This window comes from Phaethon aethereus (genome assembly GCF_964289735.1).
Source record: "Phaethon aethereus genome assembly, chromosome: 1".
In the NCBI taxonomy this organism is placed as follows: Eukaryota; Metazoa; Chordata; class Aves; order Phaethontiformes; family Phaethontidae; genus Phaethon; species Phaethon aethereus.
The window spans coordinates 147,626,221-147,639,899 of NC_138575.1; the positions used below are offsets into that span (position 1 = coordinate 147,626,221).

Here is a 13,679-nt window from a genome sequence, read left to right on the forward strand (position 1 = left end):
CTCTGTATTTTTAATGGAGGGGTGTGTGTACAGGATTTTCTTCCTTCTCTCCGACCCTGCTGTTCTCTCTCCCCAAGACAGAGATCTAAGTCTTCTCAGCCTATCTCCAGAGACAGTCTGTTGTCTAAAGCAGTGACTCGGACTTTGTTCGTTGCAGCATGACAAGTATTCACCTGTCCCTGTAGCTGTATGGACAGAGAGCATTAGTGCGTTCTTAAAGCCCATCCGAGACTCTTAGTTACCTTTGGAATTGGATGATGTCTAAGGAATCTCATTCTCTAAAGTTGTTGTTTTTTAAGTTCCATCCACAGCAACAGTTACTGGGAAAACTGCAGTTAAGTTTAAGAAAGCCAAGGAAAAGGATGTACAGCTTGCTTTTATGCTTGACATAGGATTGAAAGTTCTATGTGAATTGAAAGAAATGCCTTTCAGAAAAAAATTATTTACATTACTTTTCTGTAGTGCTAAGCCCTAAGACTATTTTTTCCCTTTGGGGAAAAATGTATCTGGAGGTCATTGTCAGCATCTCAGTAGTATCTTGCATGGAAAAGAGAATTTCCTTCTCTATTTCAGAAGGAAATAGAGAAAATGCAAATATATAAAAAAGTATGGGTTACAAATGTAGTCCTATATATAGAGCGCCATTTCAAAACCGGTGTTATAATTACCTGGAAAGCTATTTTCAACTTTGATCACCAAAACATTAAAATGGGAACAGAGAAGGTCAGTGGACAGGCGATGAGCACACAACCATAGCAAAGCTTCCACAAGAGATAATGAAAAGATAATTAATAAATTTGCTAATTAGGGAGTGTGTTGTTGGCAATATATAGCTCACATGCAGTCCTTTTTCACAGTCAGGGATGCATGAAAGCTTGACTTCATGTACAGATTTGTCATGGAGTATTACTGAGAACAAGGTCTTGAGAGGAGATACGTTTACTTCACTGGATTGCTTGGTTGCAATGGAAAGAGTGAGAGGAGAAGGCATGTAAAAGCTCATGTATTCAGACACAAGTCAGCTAAAATTGACTTAGAAGAAAGCTTCACTTACGTGTTTTTCTACAGCTGTTCTCACTGCTGTAAAGTAAAAATGGGGCAGATTCTTATGGCAGTTAAGTCAGAGGATCGTCACAGGATATGACTTAAAATGGTTATGAAACTGCTGATGGTAATACTAAATATTTTAACTGGAAATAGCACATGATTAGTTCCTTAAATACTAAAACCTTTAAAAGAATGACTGGGGAGTTCCTGTTGTAAGTGTGGAAATCTCAAATGTGTTATATTGTTAAATTGTCAACTTTTGCAGATAATTTTTATGCTATGAATAACCTCTGCAATCCAGAGTCAGTGAACTTGAGGCTATTGTCCTCATTTTGAGGAGCTGTGGCATGGAACAGCATCTGTGTCAGCAGTTACATTTCTTTTAGGTAAATTTGCTTCTTGAGCATGCACTGCAGCAGATAAAAATAGGAGATGTTGAACTAAGCTTGAATCCTTTCATAATATTTTCAATGCTGTTGTGTTTTTAACAAGATGGTTTTTAGTATTGGAGCTGTGTCACTGTCTTCAGATTGGTTGGAAGTCAGTAGTATGACATAAGCTTAATCCTTCCTGTGTTATCTGTGCTCTAAGAATGGCTTGGGGCTCTGCAAAAATCAACAGGTTGTCTGTCTTTGCATCATTTAGTTTGTATTTTTAATTTAATGACTGCTTAGCTATGAAATTAAAAATGAATGAATGTTAGTGTAGGCAATCACATTTCAAAATACTTTAACATATAACTGTATTAAAGTGATACATTTCCTTCTTTCTGCAAAGGTGGTAGTTCTAGTGTGGTTGGTGAATACAGTGCTGTGATGTGTGTTTTTTGGATCTCTACAGACGCTATTAAACAGATTCAGTTTTAGGTCTACGTTATGTGCCAGTTCAGAAGAATCTGCTTAAACTAGAACAGCTTTTCTGGGTCTGATCATATGGTAGTCCTACTCTAAATCATCACCTGATGTCAAATCACCTGTGGGTTCTGTTTGAGAAGTAGCATAGAAAGCTGTAAATAATGTGTTCTCTTTGTCTTTTCTGAAAAGAAAGGAAGTTTTCAAATAACAAATGGACAACCAAATGACTGACTTTGTATCAGGGGTTTGGGGGGGAGGGGGAACAGACAGGTATTTGGAGCCCATGCAGATGATGTGTTTAAACCAGCTTGTTCATCTGAATAGCATGTTGAGTACACTCAAATTGTTTTTCTCAGTGATGCCTAATGTACAAACAAATAACCCACATGCCCAACTGTGTGTGTAATTCAGATGGCAGTGTAAATTTCTGAACATGTATTGTGGTTTCTGGGAGGATTTTCAGGCATTAGTTTAGTATAAAAACAGTGACAGAAAGCCTTAAAATAGAAATAAGAAATCTTATAGTTCCATTAATATAAACCAAAACAAATTACTGAAACTCTTCAAGATCTGTTTTTAAGGGAGGAAGAGGGTGTGAAGTCCATAAGCGTGTGCTATGTTTGGAAAAAAAAGAGGTTGATACAGTTTAGTTCGTGTATAGTTTAATGACTTGTATATTAACTGCAGATTTCACAGAAGACTGCATTGTCACACAGTCTTAAATTCATTAAGTCTTTTAAAGTTTAAACATCTTACTGATTGATTTAGTTGTTCATATTTAGATGATGCAATACTGTTAACTGCCAAATGTAGTTAACTGGCTGCAAAACAGAGTGTGTTCTCTGATCGACATCCATGAATAATATATTTTACAAAATCAGAGTGAATGAAATAATCATTATTCCTGTTAATGATATTATAAAGTATCTGTCTTAAATTTATCCAGCACTGACACTGTTTTTTCCAGTGTTAATGATGATATGATACACAGGTTTCTTGAGCAGAGCAAATTAGGAGTATTGTATCTTTTTAATTTTTAACTTAAAATTAATACTTTATCTTTTTATAGATGTCACTTTTCTAACAGAAGACAAGATATATGAAATTCTTGAACTATGTCGAGAGAAAGAGGATTATTCTCCTTTAATCCGGGTGATTGGGAGAGTATTTTCTAGTGCTGAAGCATTGGTACAGAGTTTCCGGAAAGCCAAGCACCACACCAAGGAGGAGCTCAAATCTCTTCAAGGAAAGGATGAAGACAAAGATGAAGATGAAAAGGAAAAAGCTGCCTGTTCGGCTGCTGCTATGGAAGAAGATTCAGGCGCATCATCATCTTCATCGTCAAGAATAGGTGATAACACACAGGGAGATAATAACCTCCAAAAACTAGGCCCGGATGAAGTGTCTGTAGATATTGAAGCAGTCAGACGGGTCTATGATAGATTACTTTCTAATGAAAAAATAGAAACTGCCTTTTTAAATGCACTTGTGTACTTGTCACCCAATGTGGAATGTGACTTGACTTACCATAACGTGTACTCTCGGGATCCTAACTATCTGAATTTGTTTATTATTGTTATGGAGAATGGCAATCTTCATAGCCCAGAATATCTGGAAATGGCTCTACCATTGTTTTGCAAAGCAATGAGCAAACTACCCCTTGCAGCTCAAGCAAAACTGGTCAGATTGTGGTCTAAGTACAGAGCAGACCAAATTCGGAGAATGATGGAAACATTTCAGCAGCTTATTACTTACAAAGTCATAAGCAATGAGTTCAATAGTCGTAACCTAGTGAATGATGATGATGCTGTTGTTGCTGCTTCAAAGTGCTTGAAAATGGTTTACTATGCAAATGTAGTAGGAGGGGATGTGGATACAGATCATAACGAAGAGGAGGATGAAGAACCCATCCCAGAATCAAGTGAACTAACTCTTCAAGAGCTGTTGGGTGAGGAAAGAAGAAATAAAAAAGGTCCTCGAGTGGACCCACTGGAAACTGAACTTGGTGTTAAAACTATAGATTGCAGAAAACCACTTATCCCTTTTGAAGAATTTATTAATGAACCACTGAATGATGTTCTAGAAATGGACAAAGACTACACTTTCTTCAAAGTAGAAACAGAAAATAAATTCTCTTTTATGACCTGTCCCTTCATATTAAATGCTGTTACCAAGAACCTGGGATTGTATTATGACAATAGAATCCGGATGTACAGTGAAAGACGCATAACTGTGCTCTACAGCTTAGTTCAAGGACAGCAGCTCAATCCATATTTGCGACTTAAAGTGAGACGTGATCACATCATAGATGATGCACTCGTCCGGGTAAGTCATGCAGCAGCGTAGAACTTGGGTTTGTTGATTCTGACAAGGGCAAACTGCATGTGAGTGCGGTGTTTTATGTACTAGATATCCTCTAGAAGAAACCCAAATAGCTTTACCATATTAAGTTTGAATTCAAAGTGTGCTGTTGAAGATTTGTATGTTCAGCAAAACCACGTCTACTCAGAGTGGATGCAGACTTCTAAAGATGTTTTAAAGTGTTAAACAGTTCTTATTCCCTGTTCACAGATTCTGCACTGTTACAGCTCTTAATGGTGAGAGTGACCAACTTCTGTTTCATTATTTTTTCTTTGTCCTCTGGACTGTCTTGGATCATCTTCTGATAGTAGGGTTTTTCAGATGGAAGTTAGAATTAAAGCCTTTCAGTTGTGTACTCTTCTTGTGGACTTTTGAACTTCTAGATGTAAAGTGTGTGGACTGACTACATGATACTTAGAGAAGCAAGAAGTGCTTCTACTTGTTACTGCAATTTAGTGTAAATGCTGATATGATTGAGAAAGGAGAAGACAGACCTGTTAATACCTGAAAACTGTGAGAGCAGCCTGCTTCTGAATATGCTGGCTTCTTAAAGTAAAACTTAAAGCCATTTGTTCACACATTTTTGGAAGATGGGAATTATAAAAGATACAAACTGTAAAGAATATTTCACAGTAAACTTTTTTCCATAAATGTCCTTTTAATTTTAGGACTCTTCTGCCTTTTATTTTTGCTTAAAGCTGTTATTTTTCATTTTTCTATGTTCTGTTATTAAATCACAACAATGTTTGCAAAATTTTAAATTTAACCATGGCTTTAAAGCTTGTTGCTGAAGAGCCAGACAGGTATTTGGAGACACTCTGGGGAAAGTACCTGGTTTTGTGTCTCACCCTAGCTGTTACTTCTGGTTCAATTTGATGACTTTAACTGCTACTGAAGGCCAATTGTGAGAGCCCTAAATGAGCTCCCACGTTGATTTTTTTTTTTCTGTGTACCTATGAATTTCCAGATGGGTTAGCTGCCTCATGGGAATTGATGATATTATGGCTTATCAGGAAAAACCTTTGTCTCCAGTACCAATAGGAAAAATAAAATTGCAATGCAGAAATGGCTTCTGTCTGTAAATCAAATTTTCTATTAGGCAAATGAGAAATACACTGTTTTAAGGTTAAAGGCTACTGTGTACTAGTTTTCTAATTTAAGAATACTCTTTGTAATTTCACTACCTGTCAGACTTAGTTGTATCCAATTGTGTTTTGTCACATTAATGTAATGGAGTTTATTTCTGTGACTGTTCAGCTTTGAGATGCATGAATACTGGGAAAAGGAAGTAATAGTACACTCTCTTTAGGAGAATATGGGCTAAATGAGGGTGAGAGCTGGTTTCAGGGAGATGTTCCTTTTAATGTCAGTTCCAGCAGAGAGAAAGCAGACCACCTTCCTCATGCTGATGATGGGAAGGAAAATCTGTAAATATGAGAAGTCATTCTTCCACATGTTGCTTGTTGTGGAAGGAAGATGACATCTTTGAGAACAAAAAACTAGTGTTGCTTAGAAAGCTCATGGGCAACATCAAGTTGGTGCCGCAGCTGTATCACAATGGGGCCACAGCAGTTGCTGCTGTGCACACCCTTGGTCTGTTGGCAATTTAGGTAACTTAAGTCAGACTAAGCTCAAACATAGTAATTTAAATTATGCTGCTGCAGCAGTGCTTGCACAGCCTAGCAGTCTACAAGTACATGCCTAGGCAGTTGCCATGGATCCTTTTATGGCTGTTAATTTAAGTTGCCAGAATGCGCTAAATTATGGTGATCTGACCCTGTCAAAGTCCCAAGGAAAGTAAGAATTTTAAACTATTTATTCTGGGTCAGAAAATAAAGGGAAAAGATAAAGCTGTTCTAAATTCAAGTAGTCTGAGCTGAACTGTAGTGTTAATCAACGAGACAAAGTACAGCCCAGACATTTCTCAAAAGTAGAAAATAGATTATATTCAGTAAAATGGAGATGAATGAAGACTCACCATCCTAGCTGGAGGAAGGAAGCTGTATGTGCCACTTCAAACAGATGCAACAAGGTAGCTGTTGAGATGATGTGGACTGAGAGAAAATCATGTTGATAACCGGTATGTAGTGGGTGCAGAAGTCACCTTTTAACTATTGATATGTTGTAACTGATGATATGAAGTATTGGTGCTCATGAAAAAGATTTTTAAATATTCCTGAGGAAGTGTTAGGAGTTAAGGAGCAAATGGAACAATACAATGTCTCTTTACTATGGTGTGGCTATGTCTCTCTTTTGTTTTTTCTCATTTTAAGATCAAAAAGGGTGCAATAGCAATACATTTGGAGAGTTCAGAGTCTCTGCAGAGAGATTGTGAAGTCCTCTTAGTAGTAGAAAAGATGACAGAGAGGATGTAAAAGACAGCATGGAGAAGTTGCATGGGAGATACTGGTTTTCTCATCTGGTAGCACCCAGTCATATTATCAGGAAGCAGGCTTAACACAAGCAAAAGGACCTATTTTTTCCACACTGAGTACCTTAAAATTATGGATGTCTTTACCCAGAACTTGTAGCTCTTCATGAAAGAAAGATCCATCAGAAAGTAATGGTCACTACAAACACTTTGTGACCCACATACAAACCTCAGGAAATCTCTAAGTTGCAACTCTGCTGGTAGCTGGAAAAGTGTTGCAGAGAAAATAACTGTTCCACCCAGTCGTCTTGCAGTTTCTTCAGCAAGTGCCTGATCTGTTGAGGAATTGCATGCTGTTGTTACAGGTACTTCCTGTAACAGGTTGGTAAATGATTTTAGTAATTTCAACAATTTGTGTCCACTTCCTAATTGGTGTGAAATAGGTCTGGAGGAGGATCTTTAGCCTTATGTCCTAATCCTTAAAGTAATATACTCTATCTCTGATAGTAGTCAAAGATGGGAACCATGTGCTTCTGTAGCAGCACTGACAGCATCAAATGTAAGTGAAAGCCATGTTGTACAAGTTTGCATCAGTGATGGTTGCAGTTCTGGGGGCAGTATTGAACTTTGGAAGGGTCTCACAACTATCAGAAAGATCTTGCCCAGGTAATAGTCTTCAGTAGTAAAAGCATATTCTTAGATCTGTTCAGTGGCAAAATGTTTCCAAACATGCTTAAATTACAGGTAAGTAATTATGATTACCAATATTTTTACTCTTGAACTGCATTTTTTACTTTTGGGGTTTGAATGCTTAGAGACTTGTTTGAACTGTAAGTAATTACATACTCATGTACACTCTCGTAAGACCTGTGTCTTTACAGAACAATCAGTGCAGACTTTTTGGACTAAATAGGGAATAACAAATAACTTCCTGATAAAAGCATTTTCAGAAATATTGATTAAAATGAGGTTGAGATGATCTTACTCATATTTTCCTTATTGATGTTGGATATTTTTCAAGGAAATATATCGATCAGCCTTCATAACTACTTTTTGCAAATGAACTAAGTACCGGTCTGTCTTTGCTAATTAATCGAGCTAATTAAGTTATCACCAAGCTGTTTTATCAATACTTGTATATACTGAATTCTAAAAGTTTAAATATTTATCTTCTCACTTTTTGGATTTCATTAAAACAAATATGAGCACTGGTAAGTTGTTTTTTTTTATTATTATTATTACTGTAGGATTTTTTCTTTGATTGAGAATTTGAAGCAATACCTTTTAAATACCTTTGAAGCAATAACTTGTTTAAAGTAGCTTATTAAGAGAATTGTAGTTCACCCTGGAACCCATGCACCTAAGCAAAAAATTTTATTTACAGATTCATTGTTCAAATTCTTTGCATGTATGAAACTTGCATCAGAAACTTGTTTGTTTTTTTTATTGACTTAATGAAATGTGCTTTCTTTGTATTATATGCTTATTGTATACTTATTTGTATGTATGTTAGTCTGAAAAGTTGCTGGGGAGCAGGGAGGAATGTTGGAATTGGTAAAGTGCTAGTCCCTACTTTTATTAAGGAATCCTCACATTTGGGAGTTTGTATCTCAGTTCGCAGTTCTTGAAAGCAGTTAACATGCTTTCTTGTGTCTAACAGGTTTCAGAGGTTAGTTGTACTCCTGCCGAGTCATGTTATGTGCATGTGGTAGTAATGAAAGGAAGTTTATCCTTAAATCCCCTCTCCTGCCTCTTCATCCCCCAACAGCTATTTCTTTCATCCCCTTCCTCTGAGTTTACTCTCCCCCCCAACCTAACTCCCATGTCCCAGATTGTATGTGGATTTAATCTCAGGTAGCAGTAATTTAAAGGCTGTGAGTTAGGACACATGAGTTCTGCAAGTGAAAATGTGGTGGACTCTGGCAGCGGAGTCTGGCTGATACTTGCTCGCAAACTAGAAACTCCCTTTTACAAATTTCCCACTGAATGTAGATGTCTGGCAAGCAGCAAGTGTCTCCTGCTTATAAATGACTCTTAAGTGTATTGATGAGCTAAACCTCTTACGTGACAACTGAAGCCAGTAGGCAGGTGCTCTCATAATATTAGCAACAAAGTACTTTGGGAGCTTTGAGGTTCTTTTAGGCCAGATCGATGTTTATGTGTGTTGACCTGAAAATCTCAACATTTGTGTGCAGAATATGTCTGACTGTGGTTGACATATGCAAGCTCTGCTGGCAAGCGTATGCATGGACTGTAAAGTACAGCTTGAGGGGATGCTTCTTAGTCACTTTTTAAGTATTACTTCACATACCATTTTGCAGAAAATGTAGTGACTGACTTATGTCATGATGTGTCACTGGTACTTTCAAACTTGAATTAGCTGTGTTTGTGTCATTTTTGCCTTCTAGCATTGAAAGTGTTCCTGCCACTGCCTTAAAGAGAACTTCTATGTTCCATTGCTAGAACTTGAGGGGTTTTTTGATAATTTTTAACTGAATAGAGATTAGTTCCGTTATTATCAATTTTAATAATGTGGTCTCAGCTTTCAGCTTTTCAATTCATAGATACTCAATTTTTGATGATGCTGCTTCAGAGATGCTACATGCATGCTTTCTGGGAAGTTCCTAGGAAGTGTAATGACTACATCATCTGCTTGGCCAGTCAAACCATCATGACAGAGACTGTATTAGCTTCTAAAACTTCAGGAATTCACATACACATAGATTGGGTTTATCCATCAGCATTTCTGTTGATGTGACTGAGGCAGCTCTGATTATTTAAAAAAAGAAAAAAAACAACTTTAAACTGAAGGTCATACTTCCTTGCTACAGAAACACTGCTGCAGTTCTGCTAAAATTCAGTGCCTCTCTACTATCATGAGTAATGCCTGTGTTTGAGTTTCAGTTTTCTTGTGAAGCATCAGTGTTGAGAGACATGAATGTTCAAAGGAGCAGCTAAATCCACAACCTTCAGTTGAGCAGCTTAGCAACATTGTCTTCAAGGAACAGTAGGCTTTGAGTCAGAATACTGACTTTTTGGTAATCCTCTGTCTGACTCCCTCACAGACATCCAATGCACCGTTCCAGTCTTCCCAGCTGGTGTTGCTCAACTGTTTCCTTCCCCTTTTTCTAATACTGCTTTTCTTTTACATCACTCATTGCAGCTCGGCCAAAAAATAATTTTGAAATAATTTTTTTAATTGCTTGATATGTATAAATACGAGCACTCTCCATAGTATAAGTGTATTTCTCTGACATGAAATCCTTTACACTATGACAAAGGGTTACAAAGGCCCCAAAAGAAAGGCAGAGGAAATACTTGCTTTCTCAGAACCCATCAAAATTCATAAAACTTGCAAAATGGTAAATTGCTGGTTGTAACTATTACAAAGCCAACAAAGTCGTCACTGGGGAGAAGAAACCAAAGCATTGTTAGTGCCAGTTTTAAGTGGAAGGAATTCAAAGAGGGGAGCTTCTGTCTGTCCAGCTTGAGTGCATAACGTGTACTTACAGTCTTAAAATAAGTGCTGCTTCTCTGTTTTTAAAAAGTTTCAGTTCTATTTGGAATATGGCTTAAGCTCCATTGTGCTGTTCAGGAACAAAATTTTTTACGTATCTGTAAGGTGCATAATTTTAAGATTTACATGAAAGACGATGTAAAACTACACTGTTATGGGAAGCATGTGATGAGAATACCAATGGCAGGGGAGCTGCAACATGTTTTTGCTGCGAAAGCATTGTTGGTAAGATACAGTTAATTTCAAAGAGTAAATGTTATTTGGTCTCCTTAAGTGCAACAATGGTTTATTGCAAATGGTATGCAATAGAATACCAGATGCTGTAGGTAGTATATAACTGAATTTTCCATATCATCTTGTAATTTAATATGTCTCAATCAGCTAGTCTGACTTGCTCTCGTTATTGGGGTCTTCATGGCTTGACTCTTATTTTTTTAACTGAGCTTTATTATGCTATGGAGTTACACTCTGTCTCTTCCTGATACTAGTTTTCAATACCAGTTACTGCAATTCTTTCTCTACCTGCTGCTTTTGCATGAGGAGCTTCAGTCTTCAAACCCATTACACTAGCCACAGCTCTGCCACCGGTCTAGGCCTGCTGTGCTGCTTGCAACATGCCTGGCTGATTTGGCAGTTACCAGGAGAAAATGTATCTTACTGGTGGTGCCATTTTATGAGTTGATGGTGTCATTATTGCTGCCTTTATCCTCTCTGTTCTGTTCCTAATTTCCTTTACACTTCCGTAGTAAAATTCTGGGATGTAAAGGATGTGTTGGCATGTGTATGGATAAGGTAGGGTAATGAAATAAATGGTTTGGCATGTTAAGGACACGTGCGGGTAAGTACAGTTTGTGCGATCCTGGATTAGAGGCAAATCTCACTGATAATGTGGTCTTGGTACAGGAACATAGAGGTCCATCGGTGCCCTACTTTACTGCTGTTCAGTTTTCTTTGCCACATAGGTATGTTTAATGTAATTGGGCTGCACAGGCTTAACCAATATGTTTATGCTTTTAAGCAGCATATTTCTTATCAGCTGCAAAGTACTGAATAACTTTTGATTTACTGAAAGGATACATTTTTGTTGGAAGAAAGTAAAGGACCTGTAGTGTCCTTTATATAGATATGAAATCCTTTCCTGTGAAATGTCACAGCTTCTATTTGACCTTAACTGAATTTTTACTTTTGTAAAAAGTGCAGTACTTTTGTAAAAAAATGCAGTAGGTCCCTTTAAAGGCACTGAAGAAGTAAGAGCAAGAGATTTCTGATACTTCTTCATTAGGGTCAAGAGGAATGGGGATCGATTTGACTGTGATATTAGTGTCTTTTTATTTCTGGGTTGTGTGGTTTTTTTCCTCTGCTCTTTGAGATGCAGCTACTAGTCTAAGGCTTGTCTTCTATCTTCTACTGTAAATTATCACCTGAATGTTCTGAAGACATCTCTCTAATCCCTTCACAAAACTGTTTGTTGTCAAACATGTAGATCAGATTGCAGTCTCTTTTCATTGTCAGATGCATTTAATTATCCCAGTAAAACATCTTGGTTTTGTACTGCTGTTTCTGAATTTTGTGCAACAAAATGCTAATTTATTTTAAATAAGTGCTTAAAAGAATAGAAATGGAGAAGGCTAACAGACTTAATTGGCTAACAGATCAAATCTGTGGTAAGTTTCTTGCTGCGTTAATCCCCAATTCTAATACGTGCTTAGAGTGATTTAACATTATTGGTTTCTGATATTTTGCCGTTGTGATTTATACGCTTCTTTCTTAGGTTTGGAGAGTAGTTTTGATTACATTATTTGATACTCAATTGATTCTACTAGTAAACAGATTTACTAATTATATACTTCTATCTGTTCACTTAATAGCTAGAGATGATTGCCATGGAAAATCCTGCAGACTTGAAGAAGCAATTGTATGTTGAATTTGAAGGAGAGCAAGGGGTAGATGAAGGAGGTGTTTCCAAAGAATTTTTTCAACTGGTTGTGGAAGAAATCTTCAATCCAGATATTGGTATGTGTTCCAATAATTTGCTAATTTATCAGGTTTTTCTGCAGAAAAGGTTGGACCAGATGATCTTTCAAGGTCCCTTCCAACCTTGGCTGTTCTGTGTTTATGCAGTGCCTTTCTACATCTGCTGCTGCTTCTCTCTGAAGCTTTCCAGGTTTCTTGGTGATCATGAGAGTACTTAACCCATTGAGGCTCACTATGTCATCATCAGTCATCCTCCTCGGGAGGAATGATGAAAAATAACTGTGTATAGTTAGTGAAAGCTACCATTGCTTGTTTAGATATAAATCAGTAGTATAGGGTTTCTTTGCAGGGTTCTTCTGTTTGTTCTCTCACCTTTCTCCTCGCTTTGCTTTGTGATTAGCTTCTAGAATTAGTAATCAAACCAAAGAGGAAGAGCTTCTGCAATAAAACCAGAGTAGGACTATGGTGAGTTTTTGAGTTATTTCCTCCCCTTCCTCCAGCTTAAAAAAATCTGATAGTCCTAGTTCTTCTAATGATTTCATCTAAAAGGGTTACAGATCCAAAGTGTGGTAGTAATGTCAAATTTTATTGTAGTTAGTTAAGAACTAGGAGTAATTTGATATATTGTAGCCAAAGTTTTATTTGTGTTTTAACAGTCACATTTCCATCTTGCTGTTTTTTTCCTTGCTCCCTGCACCAGTCTTTTATGCTTCTGTCTATACATGGAAGGACATGCTGCTTTTAATATGCAGCTTGTCTGCTGCTCTGAAAAGATTAAAATGTTTTAAAATGTTACAAATACTTTGTGTCAAAAAAGAAATGGGACCTATCAGGTTTCTATACTGATTTCATAGTTTACGTGAAATACGATGTCACATTGTAGTTCCTGTAATGGCTTCCATTAAGGAAGCTGAACAGCTTATGGCCATCAGTTAATTTGGGTTCATTGAACTCTTTTTTAAAAGAAAGCTGTTGGTCTTGTTTTTGTAACTTAGAAAATTGATGGAGAAACACAAATTCATTTTGCCCTGGTTAAAGAGGGTGTCCCCAGAATCGGTAACAGAATCTGAACCTTGGCACTTGCCCTTCACTGTACACAAGCCAGTTCTTGTTACAAGTGATAAAGATCCATAGTCTCACTCACTTTGAAAACTGCTATGAACTTGGAGAGATTTGGAATCTGAATTAGCAAGGTTACTTGGAATAAAGTATGGCAAAATAAGAAAGTCTTGGTATTTTGACTGGTGAAGTTGTATTTCCAATACGAAATACATTTTTGACCTGAGTTTATCTAAACGGAAGTTGTGTGGGGTACCTAATTTAAAATACTCCTGTTGAGTAACTGAAGTCTGATTCAGCTGAGATCCATCTAGTGTGTGTGTGTATATATATATATGCTCCCTGTGTGTAAAGATGGGTATTCATGTTTTAAATTATACTTCTGTATTCAAAATACAAAAAAGTCTGTACACTTTCTGTATTCATATACCAAAAAAAAAGGGATTGGGTTCTAGCGTAAATGTATAAAAGCAGAAAATTATATAGCTTGCTTTCA

At 37.0% G+C, this 13,679-nt stretch overlaps 1 protein-coding gene across 4 annotated transcripts in view; it reads left to right on the forward strand.

The window, feature by feature from the left end:
• Nucleotides 1–13,679, forward strand: part of UBE3A (ubiquitin protein ligase E3A) — a gene marked incomplete at both ends in the record, with an annotated part of 36,894 nt that overhangs the window by 14,054 nt on the left and 9,161 nt on the right. For 3 of the 4 annotated variants that reach the window (XM_082009956.1, XM_082009957.1, XM_082009958.1), the window contains 2 exons: nt 2,971–4,226; nt 12,019–12,163. In XM_082009956.1, coding sequence (XP_081866082.1) covers nt 2,971–4,226; nt 12,019–12,163 — 1,401 coding nt within the window. The remainder of the gene's footprint in view (nt 1–2,970; nt 4,227–12,018; nt 12,164–13,679) is intronic. The other variant, XM_082009959.1, reaches the window with a different exon arrangement.